At 40.4% G+C, this 26293-nt stretch overlaps 1 protein-coding gene across 1 annotated transcript in view; it reads left to right on the top strand.

Moving 5' to 3' along the window:
* The window catches only part of colq (collagen-like tail subunit (single strand of homotrimer) of asymmetric acetylcholinesterase), a 66666-nt gene that overhangs the window by 4650 nt on the left and 35723 nt on the right, over positions 1 to 26293 (top strand). Inside the window, exons 2-7 of the mRNA XM_078428584.1 lie at positions 805 to 914; positions 3896 to 3988; positions 13537 to 13581; positions 13725 to 13751; positions 14360 to 14431; positions 16458 to 16520. Coding sequence (XP_078284710.1) covers positions 805 to 914; positions 3896 to 3988; positions 13537 to 13581; positions 13725 to 13751; positions 14360 to 14431; positions 16458 to 16520 — 410 coding nt within the window. The remainder of the gene's footprint in view (positions 1 to 804; positions 915 to 3895; positions 3989 to 13536; positions 13582 to 13724; positions 13752 to 14359; positions 14432 to 16457; positions 16521 to 26293) is intronic.

The raw sequence follows: 26293 nt of genomic DNA, 5'->3' as shown, positions 1-26293 counted from the left end.
AGAGCATCCAGTGTCATGGTTAAGGCACTCTTCACACAAGCTTCTTTGTTGAAGTCGGATGGTGCTGACGTTCTTGAGCATTATTGGAGCTTATCCATGCAAATGGAGAATATTCAGTCACACTCCCAACATGTACTTTACAACAGGTGGGATGGTGTTGGGATGGAGGTGAGTTGCACAATGATCCTCTAATTTTCACAGGCATTAATGTACCCGGGTCTAGTTAATTTCATTTAAAATTCATTTCCCAGTTGCAGTACAGTGAAACTAGAAGCCTATAACATTGACATTGAAATGTGCAAAGCGTGAATCAAAAGATCGGATTTCTGTAAACAATAATCCTTACAGTTATGCTGGGTGGACACTCATGACAGCCAGTCACTGCTGCTTATCTCCGCTTCAAGTTTTCAACATGATTTAACAAGCATACTTTAAAAAAATAACACAGTCCTTAATTTTCAAATTTAAATACCCAATTACCAGAAAATTAGCTTGTCATTTTTGCTTATAAATTGAATATTCTGAATAGTCAATGAATCCATGATATTGTACTAATTTTTATTTTATAATAATTTTGTATTAATTCAGTACTAATTTGAATATTTCTACTGGTGTGTGTCTTATAACTAGTTGACTTGGCATGGTTATATATTGATCAGGACAAGCTTGGTATTAATATTATGTTGCTCTCTTACATTGCTTTGTTCAAATTCTTGAGATTATTATTCCTTAAAGTGAAGAGTATTGAGTTGTAATGTAAACTACAGTAAGGTGGTGCTTAATTAACTTTTATTTGCAATGCAGCAGTGGCACCAATGGAACACAAGAAAAGAAGCATTAACAAATGCTGCCTTCTGACCCCTCCACCACCTCCAATGTTTCCACCACCTGCCTTCATGGAAATTAAAAGTCTAGTGAGTACATTCAAGTTCCTGTGCAATATATCCACAATGCTATAATTCTTACCAATTGCACGATTGGCACCCACATGAGGTGGATGAGGTCTTAAATGCATATTTCTAGTCTCAATTTATTATGAAGCATGTCATAGAAGCTAGGGAATTCAAGGAAGAGAATGGTGATGTCTTGAAATATACTCATATTCCAAAAGAATTGGTGCTGGCAGTCTTAAAGCAAATGGAGTACGACAAACTCCTGGGGCATGACCTGGATGATCCTGAGACTTTGTGGAAGATAGAGAAGAAATTGCTGGGGGCCTGACAGAGATATTTGTATCATCGTTAACCATGTGTAAGACATCGGATGACTGAACGGTGGCTAATGTTGTGTCTTTATTTAAGATAGGCTGGAAGAACAAATTAGAACTATAGTTCAGTTTAGTTTAGTTTATTGTCAAATGAAGTGGTGGGAAAGTGAATAAAAGGGATTGTGGGAGACAAAATCCATCTGCAAGAACTGATCAAGGATAGTCAGCATGCCTTTGTACATGGGAAATAGAATCTCACAAATTTGATGTGAGATTTTTGAAGAGGTAGCCAAGAGGACTGACCAGGTTAGAGCAGTAGATGTTGTTACGTGAACCTTTGCAAGATCTTTGATGAAGTCCTGCATGGTAGGCTGGTCTGGAAGGTTAGTTCCCATGGGATCCAGGTTAAGTAAGCCAAGTAGATTAAACAAAATAGCTTGGTGGCAGGAGTATAGTAGCGGAGAGTTGTCAAATTGGAGGTTTGTGACCAAGGGTATACCATGGGGATTAATGCCAGGTCCTTTGTTGTTTGTCATCTATATTAACGATTTGGATGAGAATGTAGTTGGCATGGTTATTAAGTTTGCAGATCATTCAAAACTTTGGTATAATGGGCAGGGGAGAATGTTAATCTGAGATTACAACAGGATCTAGATCAACTGGGAAAGTGGGCCAAGGAATGGCTGATGGAATTTAATTTGGACAAGTGCAGAATTAGGAATTTTGGTAAAATAATCCAGGGCAGAATTTACTCAGTAAATAATAGGGCCCTGAGGAATGTTGTAGAACAAAGAGACCAAGAACCACAAGTACATGGTTCCCTGAAAATGGCAACACAGATAGCCGGAGTGGTGAAGAAAGCATATGGCACTTGTGCCTTCATTGGTCAGGGTAATCAGTACATGAATTTGGATGTGATTAAGCTGGAAACGGTGCAGAAAAGATTCACAAGAATGCTGCTGAGACTGGAGAGCTTAAATTATAAGGTGGGACTTGAACTATATAGGCTGGAGCTTTTTCCCCTGGTGTTGGAGACTGAAGGTTGCCTTTATAGAGGTATATAAAACAACGGGGGACATAGATTACGTAAATGATCACAGTCTTTTCCCCAGGACAGGTGTGTCTAAAGCTAGTGGGTGTAGATTTAAGATGAGAGGGGAAAGATTTAAAGGGAACTTGAATGGCAATGTTTTCTCACAGAGCATGAAATAAGCTGCAGAGGAAGTGAATGAGGGGGTACAATTACAATGTTTAGAGGATATTTGGACAGGTATATAGATAGAAAAGATCTGGAGGGATATGGACCAAATGCAGGGAAATGGGACTAATTTAGGTATGCAAATTGGGCCGAATAGCATGTATGTGTGCTGTATAATTCTATGCAGAATTATTTTCCTTTGCTTTTGTTTGACATAAAAGTGGAAACGCTCAGCAATTCGGGCAGCATCCTTTTCGTCTGACCTGCTGAATATTTACAATATTTGTAACTTTTTGCTTTTGAAACACTTTGTTGGTATCTATGCTGGCAGATCCACCTAGGCAGAGGAAAGAGGAAAGCAATTGAAATCAGTTTAATATACTTAATATTACTTTGTAGGAAATGGAACGTTTCCTGAGATAAACTCAGCAATATTGCACACAAGTCACTTTCGACACAGTTACTATAATAACGGCAAATGATTGCTTATGCTGTAAATATGAAAGACAAAGCTATAGATGCTGTAAGGAGTCTATTGCTAAGATTGCAAAGAAAGAAGTAGGGAACATATTTGTTCAGCTTCCTAAGAAATGGAAGAAATTAAAGATCTAATAGTTGAGGAACAATTAAAGATCTGGGGAAAAAGTGGAAAGGTGGTTTAATAAAGTACAGTGGGATGGTGTGTGGTGAGATGGAAGGGGGAAGTAATTAAAAGAGTTAATGTCCGGTAATGTGTTATTGGGATTTTAAATATTTTCAAAACTGTCAACTGAAACACATAACTACTTTATGTTTTATACAGTATATGCATTAACGGGTTTATTTTTAGATGCTACTAGACCAAGTGGACCCGTTGGGCCCAAACCTCTCCTGCATTGGTGCAGTGTCCTCTCCTCCCCCTCCCCTCTCTCCCCCCTCTCCCCCCTCTCCCCCCCCCTCCCCCCTCCCCCCCTCCCCCTGAAGTCTATAATGACTATCCAATTTTTTGAGATTTGTCTTTTTTATGATGGAAATTGTCCTATTGTTCTCCCCTTCATCAAATTTCTAATGTCCTTCTTTATCAGATATGGTTCCATGAGACACTAACATACATGTCCTTTCTGCAAGTATGTGCTAGATATCCCATCAGTTAGAAGGACATTTGACCCCGGCAAGAGATAACTCAGCACAGATTAGCATTTGATTTTTCACCCCAGACAGTGTGTTAATCAACTGAGCTATTTCAAAAGTGTGGATTGTGCATTGCAATCTACTTCTTGTTTAATTTGGGTTTCTTCTTGAGGATTCTATTATAATGGTTCACCCCTATTTTTGTCTGTTAATTAAAACAATTAGATAGTTGATTGGCATTGCTCCTTGTTTCTAACCTGCACACTTTATTTTATTTTGTGCACTGTGCCCAGATGATCCAATTTTTTTTTTCCTGTACATCTTTTGACTGATGTGATTAATTTGGAATAACAACACATGTTTTTTTTTGTTTTCCTCAGCAAGAAGATAACTTACCCCATGAAATAAAGCCAACCGAACCTTCGTGTAAAGTAACAGGTATAATTGGTCCTCCTGGACCTTCAGGTCCCCAGGTAAGAATAATAAACAGTTTAGGATGAACAAGGTCATTTGAAAATCAATCTGTGGGTCTAAATTTGTATTAATTGAAAGTAACTCAAAGCACAACCGTTTGATTCAGCCTTACTCAGCAATGCTCACCCCATCACGACCACCTCCAAATTGTTCCTGAAGGAGCATTGCTTTCCTTTCTATCTTTAAAAAATATATATCTCATTAAATGAACCCAAACATGTCAGCCAACTGCAAAAGTGCTTTGTGGCACACAAATTGTGGAGAGGTCAGTTATAGTTGGGTTAAAGATGTAAATAAAAGAAGGCTCCATCGAATTATACAGTACTTGTTAGGAACAAATCTGCAGAGGAAACATATCATGATATGGTGGACGAACAACCAATAGCCAAATCTCACATCTTTAGAATTAGTGAATCAGGGCAAATTTCTTCACTAACCTGAAAGATATACATACTATTTCTCGACTGAAGACACACGGTCAAATTTCTAGAATAAAAAAATAACCCAAAAATGGTAATTATAGTGTAGGAAGGAACTGCAGATGCTGCTTTAAACCGAAGATGGACACAAAAAGCTGGAGTAACTTAGCGGTACAGGCAACATCTCTGGAGAGAAGGAATGGGTGACATTTCAGGTCGAGACCCTTTTTCAGACTAGTCAGGGGAAAGGGAAATGAGAGATATAGATGATAATGTAGCGAGATAAAGAACAATGAATGAAAGAAATACAAAAAAGTAACGATGATAAAGGAAACAGGTCATTAGACAACTATTAGATTCGTCAAAGACATTATGTTCGCCTAAAATGCAACTATTTTAATCTGGTGGTTAAGTATTCCTTAGCAAATTCACACATTGCCTTCCAAGTGGCTCCGTCTCAACTGTTAGGGATTGATATTAGCTCATCCCATATGATATAAATGAGCTATTATCAAATTAAAATAGTTTAGCTGAATTTAATGGTTCTGAAGTGATATAGGAGGCTTAAATGAGAAGGCAAAGATCCATGAAATGCAGTACTCAGAAAATGTGAAGTTTCCACTTTGGCAGGAATAAGGAGGTATATTACCTAAATGTGAGAGATTGCAGAGTTCTGAGATGCAGTGGAATCTGGGTGTCCCAGCACATGACTCACAAAAGACTATTATGTAGGTAAATGTTACCTAGGGAAATTGAATATAATAACAGGGAGCAGAAAACAAACTCCTGGAGGAGCTCAATGACATAGGTAGCATTTGCAGAGACAAAAGAATGGTTGATGTTTCGGGTCAAGACACTGCATCAAAACATTAACTCTTTCCAGAAATGCTGGCTGATTTACTGAGTGTTTCCAGCATTTTCTGTTTTATTTTACTTGATCATTACCTGGGATGGGCAACTTGCATCATGTTGAACAGGCTAGGCTTACAGTATAGTCACTTGATTTGGGTGAGAGGGGACGTCATTCAGGCATATAAAAGCGGTTACGTGTTTCAATATGTATAATGTGGAAAATCTAAACCAGGAGTCACTGTATTAAAATAAGTATTAAAGACACATAAAAAATTGTTTTTGCCTCTCGCACGCTTATGAATATTTGGATCTTTCTTCCTGAAAAAGGCTGGGAGAGAAAGAAACAAAGTATTTGAATATTTTTAAGGCAGTGGGAGATAGATTCTTCTGACGCAAGAGTTTCAAAGATTGCTGCTAAGAAATAGGAGTGTGGAGATGAAGTCATGATATTAAATAGCAGAGCAGGCTTTAGGGGCCGAATGGCCTACAGCTTTTAATTTATATGTTCATCAGTCCCTTATCCTCTTCTCTTTATAGTTTTACTGTAATGTTATTCTACAAAAAATGTGACCTAATCTAATCTATCTACCTGCAGCCCTTTCTAATTTTATATTTTGCTTTTAATTCTCTGCCATTTAATAAGATCTGACATGAAAGTGACTTTCCAAACTGGGTGTGACTGCCGAAGGTTTCCTTTGCTGCTGTCACATTATAGAGATGTCCAGTGTTAGCTGTGTTTATGTTGCATAAAAGAACCAAAATAAATTGTAACAGAAAAATCTAGCTGACAATTAAAAATTTAAATGAAAACGATAGAAAAATGATGTATCTTTAAGCAATTGTTCCTTAACATATAAGGGGATTATCTAGTCTCCATAATAAATTCAAGGTTTTAAAATATCCTGATTCAATAAAAATAAATGAAAAAAATTACAGAAAGGATATGGAGCCTTTGGAGAGGGCGCAGAAGAGGTTTACCAGGAGGCTGCCTAGATTAGAGGCTATTAATGTTGAGGAGAGGGCAAATTTGGATTGTTTTCTCTGGAACGTAGGAGGTTGAGTGGAGACCCAATAGAAGTATATAAAATTATGAGTCATAGATAGGAAAGACAGTCAGAATCATTTACCCAAGGTACAAATGTCAAGGACTAGAGGGCATAGCCTTAAGGTGAGAGGGGCAAAGATTAAAGAAGATGCACAAGGCAATTTGTTTTATACTAGTGGTGGGTTCTTGGAACATGTTTCCAGGGGTGATGGTAGAGGCGGATATGTAAGTGCATTTAAGTGGCTTATTGATAGTCACATAGCTATTCGGGGACTGGAGGTACATGGATCATGTTATCAAAAAATACCATGTGGGCTGAGGAACGGTTAATGGTGTTTAATGCAGATAAATATGAGATGTCACATTTTGAGATGTTCCACCAAGGTAGGATCTTCACAGTGAATGGCAGGATCCTGGAAAATGTTGTGGAGCAGAGGGACCTAGGAGTGCAGGTATATAGTTCCCTGAAAGTGCTGATAGGATGGTCAAGAATGCATTTGGTAATGTGACCTTCATCAGTCAAGAGTATTGTGTGTAGAAGTTTGGATGTTATGTTACAGTTGCACAAAACATTGGTGAGGCTGCATTTGGAGTACTGCATTCAGTTTTTGGTCACCCTGCTATAGGAAGGATGTTATTAAGCTGGAAAGAGTGCAGAGGAGATTTACGAGGTTATTGCCAGGACTTAAGGGCCTGAGCTATAAGGAGAGTATGGGTAGGCTAGAACTTTATTCCTTGGGGCCCAGGAGGCTGATGAGAGATCTTCTAGAGCTGTAAAAAATCATGACGGGGATAGATAGAGTCAATACAGGGTAAGGGAATCAAGAACTAGAGGACATGTATAATGTGAAAGGGGAAAGATGTAATAGGAACCTGAGGGGCAGCTTTTTAGTTTTTTAGAGATACAGCGCGGAAACAGGCCCTTTCGGCCCACCATGTCCGCGCCGTCCAGCGATCCCCGCACATTAACACTCTCCTACACCCACTAGGGACAATTTTACATTTATACCAAGCCAATCAACCTACAAACCTGTACGTCTTTGGAGTGTGGGAGGAAACCAAAGATCTCGGAGAAAACCCACGCAGGAGGAGAACGTACAAACTCTGTACAGTCAGCACCCGTAGTCGGGATCGAACCCGGATCCCCGGCGCTGCATTCACTGTACGGCAGCAACTCTACTGCTGCGCCACCGTGCTGCACAATGTTCTAATTTTTCTGAGTGTGGTGGGTGTATGGAACAAACAGCCGGAAGAGGTCATTGAGGCAGGTACTATATCAACATTTAAAAGACATTTGGATGGGTACATGACTAGGAAAGGTTTAGAGGGATATGAGCAGTTTCCTGGAGAACATTCACCATGGTTCTCTTCTTACGTCACCTTGTGCCATGGCCATGTACAGTAGTGCAGACATCAGGGAAGTTGGTGACATGATGCCAGCAGACTACATATTGTATCTAGTACCTCAGCTTAATATGAAGGATGGCTGCAGTATAAAGAACAGCCCCATTCATATGAATGGATTCAAATGCTAAGTTCAAGCAAAGTATAGATTTTTTTAACCTTTGCACAATCTTAATCTTTTAATTAGTATATGTCAATTAAGTGTGTTTGTACATAAATGTATTACTTTACAATCTTTTATGTTCTTAACAGTGTAGCTTTTTAAGCTAGTTGATTATTTTTAATTGATTGAATGTTTCTGATCAGTGAAAATTAGTTTTGTCATGTAAAAGCCATCATGGCAGTTCAGGGGCAGTGCCCAGAGTTCTGCCACTGAGCTCAGTCATTACTCACAGGCTGTTCCAGTTTGTAAATGTTGTAAATGAGTTAAAGTATTGTTTATTTATTCATTTATTGGGATCTGGGCAATACAAGCAAAACCAGTATTTTTGCCAATCACTAATTGTCCTGGGGAATGTGGTGGTGTGTTCCCTTCTTGTACCGTTCCACTTCGAGCAAAGGTACTTTCTCTCTGCTGTTGAGAAATGTGGCTGAGGATATAGCCCTGGTGATGGTGAAGGAATGGCAATATAACTCCAAGTCAGGTGGAGTATGATTTGGGAGGGAACATGCAGGTGTTTCCTTGCCCTTGCTACCCTTGTCCGTGATGTTAAATGCCGCAGGTTTGAGAGATGCACCAGAGTAGTCCGGGTGAGCAGGAGCCAAGTAAGTGCCCAATTAGAAATTTCAAATTGTTTTTTTCCAAAGTTTATGGTAACTAATAGGATAGGCACTAATTTATCCAGTTCTTGTGTTCAGATTTGAAGATATACTACTGGCTACTGTTCTTTGCAAAATGCAATCCACAGATATTCATGTAGTTGAAGTAGTCAAACAGACTGAAAAATTCAACCTCTCCTTGCCTACATTCACCAATAACTAGACACCTTTTACCTCCTTTCTTTTCTCCTCTTTCTACCAGCTATCTATCCTCTATACAATCATAGAAACATAGGAAATAGGTGCAGGAGTAGGCCATTCAGCCCTTCGAGCCTGCACCGCCACTCAATATGATCATGGCTGATCATCCAACTCGGTATCCTGTACCTGCCTTCTCTCCATACCCCCTGATCCCTTTAGTCAGAAGGGCCACATCTAACTCCCTCTTAAATATAGCCAATGAACTGGCCTCAACTACCTTCTGTGGCAGAGAATTCCACAGAATCACCACTCTCTGTGTGAAAAAAACTTTCTCATCTCGGTCCTAAAAGACTTCCCCCTCATCCTTAAACTGTGACCCCTTGTTCTGGACTTCCCCAACATCGGGAACAATCTTCTTGCATCTAGCCTGTCCAACCCCTTAAGAATTTTGTAAGTTTCTATAAGATCCCCCCTCAATCTTCTAAATTCCAGCAAGTACAAGCCGAGTCTATCCAGTCTTTCTTCACATGAAAGCCCTGCCATCCCAGGAATCAATCTGGTGAACCTTCTCTGTACTCCCTCTATGGCAAGAATGTCTTTCCTCAGATTAGGAGACCAAAACTGTACGCAATACTCCAGGTGTGGTCTCACCAATGTCCTGTACAACTGCAGCAGAACCTCCCTGCTCCTATACTCAAATCCCCTCGCTATGAATGCCAACATACCATTCGCTTTCTTCACTGCTTGCTGCACCTGCATGCCTACTTTCAATGACTGGTGTACCACGACACCCAGGTCTCGTTGCATCTCCCCTTTTCCTAATCTGCCACCATTCAGATAATAGTCTGCTTTCCTTGTTCTTGCCACCAAAGTGGATAACCTCACATTTATCCACATTATACTGCATCTGCCATGCATTTGCCCACCTAACATATCCAAGTTTGAGGAAGGGTCCCAACCTGAAGTGTTGCCTGTCCATTTCCATTCACAGATGATGCCCAACCAACTAGTTTCTTCAGTGGCTTGTTTTTGGCTTAAAAAATAAAAGACATTGGTTATAATTAAACTTTACTCATTTTACAAAAATCAGAATAGAAATTGAGCTATGTGCATGGGATCAAATATTACAAATATTATTATTCTTGTTGGAAAATTTGTTGAACATGGAAAGGAGAATATGATAGTATAAATGAACATTGGTATTTTGGCAGCGAGGATGCTCAGCAGTAATAATGAATTGGTAGGCAATTAAAAATGTAGTTACATCTCCGAGGTGAGATCTGCTGTATGATTTTACCGGATTGTATGTAAAAGAAAGAGTTTCACCGTACCGAGGTACACGTGACAATAAAGTATCAGTGAATCTTTGAACATATTTAAGGTTGCAAGAACAAACATTGTTGAAGTTCACCTTTGATCATTCTTAATCACATCTGAAATGACTGCAACAATACACTGTCGTGCATGTATTTGGGCAAACAATACCATACAATACGGCAACTACTCAGTAAATCAGCCACTAGAAAGAAAAATCAAGTTTGCACTTTAGGTTGATGACCTTTTCTTAGATTTCCAGAATCCGCAGTCACTTGTTTATGGACTCCAGAATTTGTTGTCAGTTTGCAGGGTAAAGTGGTAAAATCTCACCTTCTATTCGATATGTTAAACACATGGCATAGTAGCAAGCAATGGGATCACATTTTTATCAGTGAAGTTCAATATATGCATGTTATTGCATTGACCATTAAACACACAGAACTACGGATGAATTTCCATCCGATGGCATGGAACACTGATTACATTTGCAAACTGAGAATCATGTTTCATTAAGTTCTGTGAGATTCTTTTAATATGAATGAATAAAATGCAAATATTTATTAACAGTGCAAATGTATCTCATTATTATAGTCTATAATGACAAAGTTTAGTAAGGAGATATTTCATGATGATCGAGTCTAAGATGATAAAGTTTAGTAAGAAGATACTTCTTTATTTGCAGATAAAGATACAGTAGGATTAGTGAAAGGGAATTCAAAACTTCATAAAAGCAGAGTTTATAAGTAGGCCTGTCAATTAATGACTTAACAAATGCAATTAACTTGTTGCAAGATTTAAGAAAATAACTGCACATACTGGTACAAATCGAAGGTATTTATTTCACAAAATGCTGGAGTAACTCAGCAGGTCAGGCAGCATTTCAGGAGAGAAGGAATGGGTGATGTTTCGGGTCGAGACCCTTCTTCAGTATACAGAGGTACACTGAAAAGCTTTTTTATGTGGTGTGCTGTCCAGTCCAAGAAAGGACTATACAATGTCAATGGTGTATACAGATATAGGTTTTAGAGGGCAATGATTCATATGCAGGCAAATGAGACTGGTACGCCAATTTGATCAGCATGACCAAGTTGTGCCAAATAACCAAATGCAGTAGCTCCAAGACTCTATGACTCTCCAAGTGGGGAGAAGACAGAGAGAGACCAGGAAGAAAACAGAGTAAGAGTGTGAAGAAGGGTGTTGACAATGAAAGAGAAAGGGAAGTGAAAAGCAAATGTTAAGCAGCAAGTATAGTTCAGCTGCTTGTTAAAGAGCCCTAAAATCAATCACTAGCAAAGGAAACTGGGGACATGCATGACAGCAGAATTGGAGGAACGCAGAAGTCTGAGGGTTTCTAGTGTGCTGGATGTTTTCGAGATTGGGTAAATCCATTTTTAATCATTATTAGGCAAAGTATTTTCCTTTGTGTTGTTGAGGATTAAAGGGAAATGCATTTCCTTCCAACCACTTAAATATTTTTTATATTGTGGATCACTGCATCTAAAACAGTGATTACTTAGGAGCGATTTTTCCAATCGTTTGACAGTTGTGCCTTGCCAAGATATAAAGAGTATTTTCTAATTCATTTTCAGATTTTCTTTTTCTTAAAGATAAAAATAAGCAAAAAATATTTGGCCCTTCAGCAGTTTCCCACCTTATCTCCCAAGTGCACAGGAATAGTGCAGGGAATAAGCGAAGGCTGGGATACGATGGACCCTGCTTTGTACTGGAAGTCTCTTTGTAAAAGGCAATTCCTCTCAATGAGGCAAATATGGGCATCTTTCCAACACAAAGTAACTGCAAATGTGCAAAGTATGCACATTTATTGGCAATTAACGCAGGATAAGCACCAAAAATATTCACATTGGCATTTTCCTGAGGCTGGACAGGAACTAGTATTTAGAACTGATTCCATATTTTGCTTTGATCACAAAGCCTGTGAAATTCCTATTAATGAGAATAGTATATCAGTAGATGGTGTTTACCTAAATTTTCAGAAAGCCTTTGACAAGGTGCCACATGGGAGGCTGCTAAGGTAGACGAGTGCCCATGGTATTTAAGGGCAGAAACTAGATGGGTATCAGGTTGGCTGGATGGCAGAAGGCAAAGAGTGCCAATAATAGGTTTATTTTCTGGTTGGGTGCCAGTGACTAGCAGAGTTCCGCAGGGCTCGGTGCTGGGGCCGCTGCTCTTCATGTTGTATATTAATGATTTGGACAAGGGGATTGAAGGCTTTGTAGCCAAGTGTGTGGATGCTATGAAAATAGGTGGAGGGGCAGGTAGTGTAGAGAAAGTAGGGACTCTGCAGAAGGACTAGATAGGTTGGGAGAGTGGGCAGAGAAGTGGCAGATGGAATATAGTGCAGCAAAGTGTGGAGTCATGCATTTTGGTAGTGGGAATAAAGGCGTAGTTTATTTTCTAAATGGGGTGAGAATCCAGAAATCGGAGGTGCATGATTCCCAAAAGGTTAATCTGCAAGTCGAATCGGTAGTAAAGAAAGCAAATGCAATGCGAGCATTTATTTCGAGAGTGCTTGTATACAAAATCAGGGATGTAATGCTGAGGCTCTATAAGGTACTGGTCAGGCCATATTTGGAATATTGTGAGCAATTTTTGACACCATATCTGAGGAAGGATGTGCTGGCTCTGGAGAGGATCCAGCCGAGGTTTACACGAATAATTCCAGGAATGAGTAGGTTAACATATAATGAGCATTTGACGCCACTGAGCCTATACTTGCTGGAGTTTAGAAGAATGAGGGGGAACCTCATTGAAACATACAGATTAGTGAAAGGCCTGGATAGATGGATGTGGAGAGGATGTTTCCACTAGTGGGAGATTCTAGGACTAGAGGACATAGCCTCAGAATTAAAGGACTTTGTTTTAGGAAGAAGATGACGATTTTCTTTAGTCAGAGGGTGGTGAATCTGTGAAATTCTGCCACAAAAGGCTGTGGAGGTAAAGTTAGTGGATATATTTAAGGAAGAGATAGATAGATTCTTGGATAGATAGAATGGAGTTAGAGGGAGAGCTAGATCAACCATGATTGAATGGCAGCGTGAACGATGGGCTGAATGGCTTATTCTACTATCACTTATCTTATGAAATGGATTAGTCAAATCATGATCATTCTTTTCAGGGCAAAGTAGAGATTTTAATACCCCACCAATGAAATAATTATTCTCAGGATCAATACCTTCTTAAAGGTACCCACATGAAACATCAGGCATATTTTGCATTTCACAGCATTTGTGAGCATTTGCTTCTTGAGGTCAAGAATGTGTTTGATTTAGCATTGTACTAGTCTTATTTTCACTCACTCCAACTAATTATATAAATGCAGAAATGTAGGCGGCATGAAAATGATGGCCATTCCTGGATTCATGGAATTGATTTCTGGACATGAATGTGTATTTTGTGTTATTGCATGTCCGGATTCCTAATATTGTGGTACTTTTAGGTGCAATAAGCACAGTAAGTGTGATTGGTCTGAGAAAGTTTAATACACAATGTGTCATTTGAGGTTTGCCATTTAGATTTGTTTTACCAACAGGGTCCACAAGGAATTCAAGGGATTATGGGACCAAAAGGTGAGAATGTAAGTATGTGTGGTTTCCCAACATGAATTTGCTGTGCTCATGATAGGTGGTTTATAATACGTGTCAAAGCCTAAGTCTAGCCATAATTTTGCAAGCTCAGCAAGAAACCAGTGTCAATCAAGTGTTTTTCTGTATCTTTCAGGGAGAAATTGGAAGGCCAGGAAGAAAAGTAAGGCCTAGGCTAAGAAAAATACTTTTCACTGTTTTTTGTGATCCCTCTACCATTGGAGATTAAATGTGATTTGTGAAATATGCTTGACATGGTATTGTTGATATCAATGGAACCAGGATAGTTATTCCCCTCATGCCTTATAATTCATAAACTGAAGTGACTTTGAACTTTAAATCATTGGTATTGCATCCCATTTCATTTTCATCTACTTTTGGTGTGAAAAATGGTGAACATTTATAAAAAGTGCAATTGGACTGAGTTTTGTGGAGCGAGTTTTCTTGCTTTTTTTTAAACACCAACCAGACATTAAACCTTTGTGTCCAGTGACCCAGGGCATTGGTGGTTTTACCGTGAAACCATTTGATTTTTGGCCCATTACATAAACCGTAGAATGCTTCATTCTGTTTGCCTCATGGCAAGCAGAAGTGAATTGCTGAGTATGCTTTTTGCTCCGTAAATGCATGCCCTGAAGAGCCACAGATTACTGTTCGATAACAGTTGATTCACAAAGGTGTGCATGCTTTAAAACCTTTGAATGTATTGGTTGTATTGACTTTTGTTTTATGTAAAGGATCTGGACTGATTTGTAAATATTTATTTTCAAGGGCAGTGCGGATTTACCGAGCCCTCGTGGAATGCCAGGGCCAGCTGGCTCTCCAGGGCCAATGGGGTCCAAGGTAAGAACGCTAGTTTTCCAGGGTCACGTGGACTCGTGTTAACAGATGCATATAAAAATATGGACTTCATCCTACATTTATGAAGGCCGGATAAAATAAAAATTAAATTATCAGTCTGGTTAATTTGTATATATCAATAGAACTCATTCTGCCAAAAATATCTAATTCCAAGTACAGTATTCTTTCCTTCAATAAATAGCTGACTGGCCCTTTGGATAGGTTTGAAAATAAGATTTGGACTCCCTGAGAAACCTTTTTGGGTTCACTGCTGAGCTGCTGACCTTTTCAGTGGCTGTGACCTCAACATTTTTAAGGTGCCATAAAACAGCTGCAGTGCCATTTTTCAAATGCATGCTGTCAATTCAATGTTGACCTTTCGATGAAAGGTGGATTATAAACCTATAATTTAAGGCAAAAAATTTGACAACATCCTACACTATGACAGCCGAAGCTGGCATTGAATCTGAGCCATCTGTTTGTTATTCCAGATAATTTTCAGCATGGAGACAATCCCTTCAGCTCAATGGATCCATGCTAACCATCAAAACATACATTTAACATAATCCCAATTTATTCATTTCACATGCCCATCAACTGCTCCAACATACAATGGCCAATTAACTGCCAACTGCTCGTCTTTGGAATGTGGGATGAAACCCATGCAACCACAGAAAAAACATGCAAACTCCACACAAGCAGAACCAGACGTTAGCATGGAACCTCATTCACTGGTGTTTTGAGACAGCAGTTCTACCATCTGCATCACAGTTCCACTCACTGTATTAATAATGTTAAATATCATAGGTGCTGACTACAGACAATGATTGATTACATTTCCTGATGGCATGACAATGTTATTTATGAAAGCACTAGCATTATCATTTACAGTTCATGTGGAAGGAGTTAAACTGCATGACCATAAGCTAATTCATTATTAATTACCATGAATGAATGATCAGTAAAATACTGCACTGTTTCCAAACGTTAACAGGAAGATTGTTTAAACAAGGTGTAGGTGTGGGAATGGGGTGTTTATATTTATTGAAAAAAATATATGTTGGCACTCATTTTCTTATCTCAATAGCAACAGATGAGCCAGTGTCACAAACATTAAATCATCAGGAACAAATGATAGAATAGGTCTGATCATCCTCATAATTTTGAGAATTAACCGGATGGTAGTTCACAGAAGTTGGCAATGAATGACTTACTGCCCAGCTTCTGCGGCTCACGTAACATGGAGGCAAGGAGCCCGTATTATTCAGGCAAGAGGATGATTTAGGACCCTGTAACCAATATAGGTCTCCCGTTTAATTTAGGATCTTAGACAATAGGTGCAGGAGTAGGCCATTCGGCCCTTCGAGCCAGCACCGCCATTCAATGTGATCATGGCTGATCATTCTCAATCAGTACCCCATTCCTGCCTTCTCCCCATACCCCATGTATGGGGTAGAACAGCCTAAATGAACATCCAGCAGTGGGACAATTGTGGGAATTCCTAAAAACATTGGTCTTGTGGAGCTAAGAGAAACAACAGTGATTGTCCTGGCACTTAAAAATCTTCTGGCATTTGGTTTCATTCTAAGATTTTGGTTTCATCTCAATTGGAGCAGAGTAGCTGAATCATTTCCCTTCCATTATCTCCCACGCTGTCCAAAAGGATGAACAATCTATAAGTTAGTGCTCATTTAGTATGGGAGTTCCGCAAGATAACTTGAATATCACCCAATCACATTAATTAGTTGGCCCACCAACTGATTCCAATGAACATGTGCCAGACTCATAATATTTAACAGTGCAAACCCTGGAACCAGACTTGTGGAAATCTAATCTAGTGTACTTTAATGCTTCTTACAAATAAATGTTTAACTCTAGCTTTTCAAAGAGAGTATCACTTTATTGTTACAAAACTGCACTAAACTTGCAGAGAATTTGTTTTGCAATTATTTTGATATGTTTGTTCTGTTTCACTTCAATTCTAAAGTTAATGCTATCTGCAATGGCTGATTCTGTTTCTTATTTCAAGGGTGAAATGGGTGATATTGGATTAACAGGATTGCCAGGTGCTAGAGGACCAATGAGCCCCAAGGTTTGTAATATTCATTTCCTGTGCATATTTTGTGCCAAATGCTCAGCTTACTATTCACTAATTGAAAGAAACCAAACCTCTAGTGACTACACCATTTTGGAATTAAGCCTGGTTGTGTAAGAGAGGAAATGAGATTCATCTTGTTATGAGCTTGGATGCTTCTGATGTTGATCATTATGCAGATTTTTCTCTCATTTTCATTGCAAAAGACCACTCTCGTTATCAAGCAGTTGCTCTGTGTGAACCAGAGTATATCTCTCTATAACATACATTTATATGTGTGTATATATATATATACACACACACACCACATACATCAACAAAGTATTGTCCAGGGGTCTAAAATAAAACATCTGTAGAGTGGGGCACGCTTCTTTGAGTCTTGGACCTTTTCTCCTAGTCTTTGGATATTGGAAGAAAACCATGTTATCAGATTGTGTCATTTATATTTTATTGAAAGTTGGAGTTAAAGAAGAGCAGTTAAATAGTATGCAGTTTTCATTTGATTACAACATGTCTAAATATTTTTCCTCACTGATATAACAAAGTTTGCAATATTTAGCTAATTTTGGTTGTCATAAATAACAACTACTAACTGTAGCCCGAAAATTATTCCTGCATTTTATCCAACTACAATAAGAATCTTCACCTTTAGTGAAATACCTGCAGAGAGGCATGAGGTAAATTTCTAATTATTTGTTATGCATAAGCAGAGTGCAATGCTGGCAAGGTCAGCGTTTAATTTCCATCCTTCATTGACTTTAATTAGGTGATAGTGCACTGCCTTCTTGAATTGCTGTAGTCCTTGTGGGTTAAAAATAATCCCACAATACTGTCAGATAAAGACTCCAGGATTTTGATGTAGTAACACTAAAGAAAAGGCTATGTATTTCCAAGTTCTGATAATGGGTAATTTGGGGAGGAAATTTGAACTAGTGATAATTCATATTCAAGTTGCTGAGATTGGAAATTAATGAGGAATGTAAAAAAAACTGAAGAAAGGACCCAACCCAAAATGTCATTGTCTATTTAGGTTTAGGTTTATTATTGTCAAGTGTACCAAGCATTGAAAAGCATTATTTTGTGTGCGATCTAATCAAATGAGATAATACTATACATAAATAAATCAAGGCAAAATCAAGTCCAATAAACAGAGCAAAGGGGAGGATACAGAGTGCAGAACAAACTTCGCAGCATTGTAGCTCATCATTTTCACAGACAACATCCAATGTTCACAATGGGGTAAAGGTGAATTAGATAGTGCCCGAGCTTATGGAAGGAGCATTAAGAGGTTTGAAATCAGAAGAGAAGAAGCTGTTCCTGAGTTTGGTGGGGTGTGCTTTCAAACTCTGTACCATGTGCTGGACGGGAGCAGGGAGAAGAAGGAATGACCGGGGTGCTCCAAGTCCTCCAAGGCAGCATGAAGTGTAGATGGCGTCAATGTTGGCGTCAATGATCTGATGTCTGATGGACTGGGCTACATCTATAATCCCCTACAATTTCTTGTAATCTTTGGCAGAGCTGTTCCCAAGCTAACCTATGATGTAACCTGACAGTATGCTTTCTGTGGTGCCTCTATAGAAGTTTGTAAAAGTCATTGAAGAAGTGCTGAATTTCCTCGGTCTCCTGAGGTGTTGTGTGCTTTCTTGGCTGTTGCTTGAATGTGGTTGACCCACAACAGATCTTTGGTATTATTGACGCCATGGAACTTGAAGCCCTGAAACATCTCCATTTTGGCACCATTGACGCTGATTGAGACATGTACTCCACCATGCTTCGTGAAGTCGATAACTAGCTCCTTCATCCATTCCCACCACAGATGCTGCATGACCCATTGAGTTCCACCAGCACTTTGTGTTTTGCTCAAGATTCCTACATCTGCAGTCTCCTATGTGCCTGTATAAAGTTACTTGCACTGTTTAAAATGAATATGAAGAGGCTTTACCCTTTTGGAGCCCCATGCCCAATGTTGTTCCTTGATGCTCTTTTATACTCAATGAGTCAAGATTAGCGCTCTGATTAACGCTAATGGCAGAATGAGAGAAAACAAGTTTATAAATTTGATGGAATATAGTCTTACTATTGATGATGAACCATAGTGTCAATGGATACCTGATTTGAGCTGACAGATCTGTTATGAATCTACCCCACTCAGATATTCATTTTAGAATGATTTGGACGAGGGAATTGAATGCAACATCTCTAAGTTTGCGGATGACACGAAGCTGGATGGCAGTGTTAGCTGTGAGGAGGATGCTAGGAGGCTGCAGAGTGACTTGGATAGATTAGGCGAGTGGGCAAATGCATGGCAGATGCAATATAATGTGGATAAATGTAAGGTTATCCACTTTGACGGCAAGAACAGGAAAGCAGAGTATTACCTGAATGGTGAACGATTAGGAGAAGGGGAGATGCAACGTGACTTGGGTGTCATGGTGCACCAGTCATTGAAAGCAAGCGTGCAGGTGCAGCAGGCAGTGAAGAAAGCGAATGGTATGTTGGCATTCATAGCAAGAGGATTTGAGTTTAGGTGCAGGGAGGTTCTACTGCAGTTGTACAGGGCCTTGGTGAGACCGCACCTGGAGTATTGTGTGCAGTTTTGGTCTCCTAATCTGAGGAAAGACGTTCTTGCCTTAGAGGGAGTACAGAGAAGGTTCACTAGATTGATCCCATGGATGGCGGGACTTTCATATGAAGAAAGACTGGATAGACTAGGCTTGTACTCGCTGGAATTTAGAAGACTGAGGGGGGATCTTATAGAAACATATAAAATTCTTAAGGGGTTGGAGAGGCTAGATGCGGGAAGATTGTTCCCGATGTTGGGGGAGTCCAGAACCAGGGGTCACAGCTTAAGGATAAGGGGGAAATCTTTTAGGACCGAGATGAGAAAACATTTCTTCACACAGAGAGTGGTGAGTCTGTGGAATTCTCTGCCACAGAAGGTAGTTGAGGCCAGTTCATTGGCTATATTTAAGAGGGAGTTAGATGTGGCCCTTTTTGCTAAAGGGATCAGGGGGTATGGAGAGAAGGCAGGTACAGGTTACTGAGCTGGATGATCAGCCATGATCATATTGAATGGCGGTGCAGGCTCGAAGGGCCTACTCCTGCACCTATTTTCTATGTTTCTATGTTTCTATGTTAGAAGTTGTTCTCAGAGTAAAATTGAACTTTGTCTTAGGCTTCAAAAGGGAGAAGCCTTTTCATATTAATTGTCCTCAGGAGGACTGCGCATTGGTCATTGCTTGAAAGATTTGCATGAACGGTTGTACCTAGAATATAGAAGGTGTGGATGAGACCAAGTAGATTTTCCCTTCAGAACAAAAAAGCAACTGCCGGAAGAACTCAACAGATCAAGCAGCACCTGTGGAAGCAAAAGAATCGTCCACTTTTCAAGTTGAGACCTTTATCAGGACTGGAGGTTTTCCACACCATTTGGATTTCTTACCACCAGCTGCAGGCTGTGCTAATTGTGAAAACTTCAGGACCCAGCCAGTGTAGGTGCTAACTGAAGTCTCAAATTCTTTCTACCCTTAATGTGGTATTTAACAAGGTAGGATATTGATTCATATCTGGGGGAATGTTGATACACACAGTTCTTTTGTGGATGGGAACAGCTCCAGTTTGCACCATTCCAGGCAGAGTAGTCTGCTTCTTTGGTACTCCATCCATTTAACATTAGCTATACTCCATCACACTTAACATTCAGTCCTCCACCACCATTGCACTATGGTGGCAGTATGTATATCTACAAATTGCACTACAGTTATTCTCCCAGGTGACTTCAACAGAATCTCCCAAGCACAACAAGAAGGACACTGGAACACCACCACTAACAAGTTCCTCTCCAATGAGTTGGAAGCAAATCACTGCCCCTTCATCAAGGCTGGATGGAATTCTAGACCTCCCTTCCCAACAGCACTGTTGTAGATGTGCATTAATTGCTGGCCTTGTTGGCAGTGCCTCTTCTTGTGACAGAATATTTAAAAATAATAATCAAATGGGATTTTAAGACCTTTTTGATTCATGGCTATTTTTACTAACACTTGAGTGTTTTTCTAGATTGTTTAATTAACTGAATTTCAATTCCTTAGTTGAGTTGATTTGAATTTATGTCTCCAGATCCCCTTTCCAGAGCTCCAGATTACTAATTCAGTAATCTATACTGTATGATGCTGCTTTCATTACAGAGGAGTAGGGAAGGTAATTTCATTTATCTTTTCCCGTCAGTCAGTGTTTGTCAAATAACCTTGTTAAGATTAGTATCTTTCTTCCCCAATCCATTCTACAGCCCTTAATCAGTTAACATCATAACTATGCAGCAAAATATCTTTATTAGGAATTGTTGCTGATGACATCAGTGTTAAGTATAAATGCAGCCTGCTAAACTGGTATCACTGAAATGGGTATGGACATTTTCTTGATCTAGTTTTCATTACAACATAATTTGAAGCCTTTCATTCCAGCCATAGATCTGGCACAAGACCCTCCTCAGAGACACAATAGCTACAATCATACAATTTAATGTAGCCAATTACAATCCATAGATAGTATCACAAAATGCTGGAGTAACTCAGCGGGTCAGGCAGCATCTCAGGAGAGAAGGAATGGGTGACGTTTAGGGTCGAGACCCTGCTTCAGACTGATGTCAGGGGAGGGGGCAGGACAAAGAAAGGATGTAGTTGGAGACAGGAAGACAGTGGGAGAACTGGGAAGGGGGACGGGAAATAGAGGGACAGATGAGCTATCTGAAGTTAGAGAAATCAATGTTTATATTGTTGGGGTGTAAGCTGCCCAAGCGAAATATGAGGTGCTGTTCCTCCAATTTGCGGTGGGCTTCACTATGACAATGGAGGAGGCCCATGACAGAAAGGTAAGACTGGGAGTGGGAGGGGGAGTTGAAGTGCTGAGCCACCAGGAGATCAGGTTGGTTAAGGCGGACTGAGTGAAGGTGTTGAGCGAAACGATCGCCGAGCCTGCGTTTGGTCTCGCCGATGTAAAGAGGTTGACATCTGGAATAGCGGATACAATAGATGAGGTTGGAGGAGGTACAGGTGAACCTCTGCCTCACCTGGAAAGACTGTTTGGGTCCTTGGTTGGAGTCGAGGGGAGAGGTAAAGGAACAGGTGTTGCATCTCCTGCGGTTGCAGGGGAAAGTACCTTGGGAGGGGATGGTTTAGGTGGGAAGGGATGAATGGACCAGGGAATTATGGAGGGAACGGTCTCTGCGGAAAGCAGAAAGGGGAGGAGATGGGAAGATGTGGCCAGTAGTGGGAACCCGTTGGAGGTGACGGAAATGTTGGAGAATAATTTGTTGGATACGCTGGCTGATGGGGTGGAAAGTGAGGACAAGGGGGACTCTATCCTTGTTACGAATGGGGAGAGGGGGAGCAAGAGCGGAGTTGCGGGATATAGAGGAGGCCCTAGTGAGAGCCTCATCTATAATGGAAGAGGGGAAGCCCAGTTTCCTAAAGGATGAGGACATCTCTGATGCCCTAGTGTGAAACACCTCATCCTGGGCACAGATGCGGCGTAGAGGGAAGAATTGGTAGTAGGGGATAGACCTTTTACAGGAGATAGGGTGGGAAGAAGTGTAGTCAAGATAGCTGTGGGAGTCAGTAGGTTTGTAGTAGATGCCGGTCACTAGTCCGTCTCCTGTGATGGAGATGGTGAGATCCAGAAACGGTAGGGAGATGTTGGAGATGGTCCAAGTATATTTAAGAGCAGGATGGAAATTAGTGGTGAAATGTATGAAGTCAGTGAGTTCAGCATGGGTACAAGAGGTAGCACCAATGCAGTCATCAATGTAGCGGAGGTAGAGTTTGGGGATGGGGCCAGTGTACGTCTGGAACAGGGATTGTTGAATGTACCCGGCAAAGAGGCAGGCATAGCTAGGCCCCATGCGAGTGCCCATGGCTACGCCTCGGGTTTGGAGGAAGTGGGAGTCAAAGGAGAAGTTGTTGAGGGTAAGAACCAGCTCTGCTAGGCGGAGGAGAGTGTTAGTAGATGGAGATTGGCTGGTTCTATGGTTGAGAAAGAAACGGAGGGCTTCAAGACCATCCTTGTGGGGGATGGAGGTGTAGAGTGACTGGACATCCATGGTAAAGATGAGGGAGTGGCAGCCTGGAAACCAGAAGTTATTGAGGGGACGAAGAGCATGTGAGGTGTCTTGTACATAGTTGGGGAGGGATTTGACCTGGGGAGATAGGATGAAGTCGAGGTAGGTGGAAATGAATTTGGTGGGACATGAACAGGCAGAAACAATGGGTCTGCCAGGACAAGTTGGACCTTTGTGATACCTTCGATTTGTACCAGCATCTGCAGTTATTTTCCGACACAATCCATAGATGAATAGAAAACAATACAAAATAAATTGATTTAAAAATTACACGCTCAAAAATACATATTTTCAACAAAATGATTCTCAAACAAGGAACTGCAGATGCAGCTTGGAGAATGATGTGTTGGATGCTGGGGTTAGTGGGCTGAAAACCAGGGACCTTGTTCTGTCTGGGGAAAGGGGGCAGAACTATGGGACACAGAGGAGACATGGGTGATGGTTCCATCTATGACAGAGGGGGGGAAGTCCACGTTAACTAAAGAAAGAGGACATCTCTGATGTCCAAGAATGGAAAGCAGTAACTTTGGAGCAGATGCAGCATAGATAGAAAAACTGTGAGGAAAGGGATAGAGTCTATGCAAGAGGCAGGGTGAGAGGAGGTATAGTCCAGATAACTGTTGGAGTCAGTGGGATTATAGTTGATGTTAGTTGATAGTCTGTTACTTGTGATAGAGACAGAGATCAAGAAAGGAGAGAGAGAGAGAGAGAGGTGCCAGCGGTAGTCCATTGATGGTGGGGTGAAAGGCGAGGACTAGGGGAACTCTATCCTTTTTCCATCTGGGGAGAGGGGGAGCAAGAGCAGAACCACGAGACACAGGTGAGGGATCCTTCTATGGCAGCAGGAGGGAATCCACATTTACTAAAGAAACAGGACATCACAGATATCGTAGAATTGAACCCCTCTTCTTGCTAGTTTACCTTTTACCCCTCCAGCTTCCACACCCAACACCTTTGACATTTCCATCACTTCCAGCATGGTCCCACCACCAGTTACATCTTTCCCTTTCCACCTTCCACAGAGACCGCTCCCTCCTCAACTCCGTGGTTCACTCCTCCCTTCCCAACCCTCCCCAGGTACTTTTGCATGCAACCACAGGAGATATAACACCTGTCCCTATACCTCCTTCCTCACCTCCATCTAGGGACCACAGCAGTCCTTCCAGATGAGATGTTGGAGGGGAGGTTCACGTGCACCTCCTCTAACCTCATCTACTGCATCCTGTGTTCCCGATGTGGCCTCCCTGTATATCATGAGAGCAAGCGTAGTCTTTGGGAAGGGTCCCGACCTGAAACTTTACCTAACCATGTTCTCCAAAGATGCTGCCTGACTTGCTGAAATACTCCAGCTTTTTGTGTCTTTCCTTGGTAAACCAGCACCTGCAGTCCCTTTCTTTCTCCATCTTTTACTTGCCAGGCTTTGTTCTGTCCCTCCTCTCTACCAGCTTTCCTCCCCACCCCCAAACAATCAATATGAAGGTTAGTGACCCAAAATGTCACCCTTCCATGTTCTCCAGAGATGTTGCCTGACTTGCTGATTTACTCCAGCACTTGTGTCATTTTTAGCCTAATGTTTTATATCACTGAAATAAAGGAAAGACAAATTTACATTGCAATATATCACTGTATTTTGCACAGAAGGAATTAATTTGAACTGCACTCACAATACTTGCATCAATGAACAGGATAAACCCTTCTGGACAAGTTCTTACTAGTGAGATCATCAGTTAATTTGTTGTGGATTGATTGTGGGAGGATTATTGGGATCCCTCTGACCATCAAAGAAGGTCATAACATATTTATTTTTACCTGTCAACCACTGACTCAGAGTTAACATCTCATTTAAGGGCTGCACAGTTATTCATGCAACACTGTGATGCATTCTAAGCTGCACATGCTGGAGCTTGAAGCTCATAAACCCTAATTTGGAACAGGCACGGGAACAATCATATAACTTTGCACCTCATTTCAATTTAATTTTTTTATTTTAATTTCAAGCTCTCTGCTCAGTTCTTTAGCTTGTGGAGCAAGGTACTGCAGTGTTTAAGAAACAAGACCAATGGAGACAGTAAATATGCTTTTGATGAAAATAGCTGAAAGAGGGGATATGGCAGAAGTGGTACGTGTTGGAATTACCAAAGCACTCCAGTAAATTTTCCAAGTCATTTATCCTGTTACACTTTTGCTAGACTTTCATTATTTTAACAGATCCCTATCAAATACATTGAGGAATGTAAGTTATTCTGCATATTGCAAATAATGCTCCATTTATGCAGAGACATTGACTTATGCACAATGGTAATCAGTGGTTCTTATGGGATGGGTATAGCAGTAATTTGACATATAACACATCGAAATGGCATCTTCCTGCTGTGGTAATCTATCTATAGTGCACACAGTGGAAAAAGACGGCTTGTTCCTATGGTCAAAAGAGGGATCAAATTGCTTCTGTATGTATGGACAAGGCAGATGCATGCTCATTACAATAATGTCTTTGCAGCAATTGAAGGGATGATTATCGGAGTATGGTCATTGCATCTAATGAGAATAATAATTAGGCAAATTCTAATGAGACCAAAATGCCTCAGTAATCCATTAAATTCGCTTTTGTTATTGTCAAAATCAGAAAGTGATATCATTATTTCTATGTGCAATCTTAATCTAGTGGGAAAATATTACAAGATATTATTTTATTTCTTTGGAAGCGTTACAGAGCTCTAATAAAAGCAAATGCCTTACAATTTGAAAATGACTCTGTGCTATCTTACTATTTATATAATAGTTTCAATTTAGCACAGGGGATGGAGTTGAACCTTTTTGTTTTAGTCCGTTTTAGTGCCACCACTGTTGACTCTAGTTGCCAGGGTGCTAAATGTCCTTGAACAATGATAAAGCTCATGCAAAAAGATTTATGAGCATGCGTGAAATTTTGACACTGGGGGTTAAATTTGGTACGGTAACCCTAACCCTAGTCCTGGTATGGTATTACAGTTCAATTATAAACTTTATCTGCAATACTTTATTTGCAGTTTATATTATTTAGAAAACTTAAATAAACTAATTACATGCATATCTGAAGGTAGGTTATTTAACCTGCTGATTGTTTTCAGTATTTTTGTTCTTTCAAATTTCCAGCATCTTATTTTTGATTTCACTCTAAACAGGAAATGGATGGGTTGTACATTGCTTGAGTGTTGAGAGGAATAAGGGGAAGGGGAAAGGGGGATAAGAAAAGACACAAAGTGCTGGAGTAACTCCGATGGTCACACAGCATCCCTGGGGGACATGAATAGGTGAGGGTCAGGACCCTTTTTCAGACTGATCGTAGTAGAAGGAGAAAACTGGCAGAGGTGTGGACAGGACAAAACCAGACTAGTGATAGATGGATGAAATGTGTAGGAAGGAAATGCAGCTGCTGGTTTACACCAGTTTGTGTCTGATAGACAAAATGCTGGAGTAACTCAGCAGGACAGGCAGCACCTCTCAAGAGAAGGAATGTGTGACGTTTCTAGACCGAGACCCTTCAGACAGAGAGTCAGGGGAGAGGGAGGCATAGAGATATGGCAGTTTACAACCCAGTAGTATGAATATTGATTTCTCTCATTTCAAGTAACCCTTGCTTTCCCTCACTCTCCGTCCCTACGCCATCCTAGTTCTC

The sequence above is a fragment of the Rhinoraja longicauda genome, chromosome 2, assembly GCF_053455715.1.
Source record: "Rhinoraja longicauda isolate Sanriku21f chromosome 2, sRhiLon1.1, whole genome shotgun sequence".
NCBI lineage: Eukaryota > Metazoa > Chordata > Chondrichthyes > Rajiformes > Arhynchobatidae > Rhinoraja > Rhinoraja longicauda.
The sequence above is the reverse complement of the archived record's forward strand: the minus strand, read 5'-3'. Positions and strand labels throughout refer to the sequence as shown.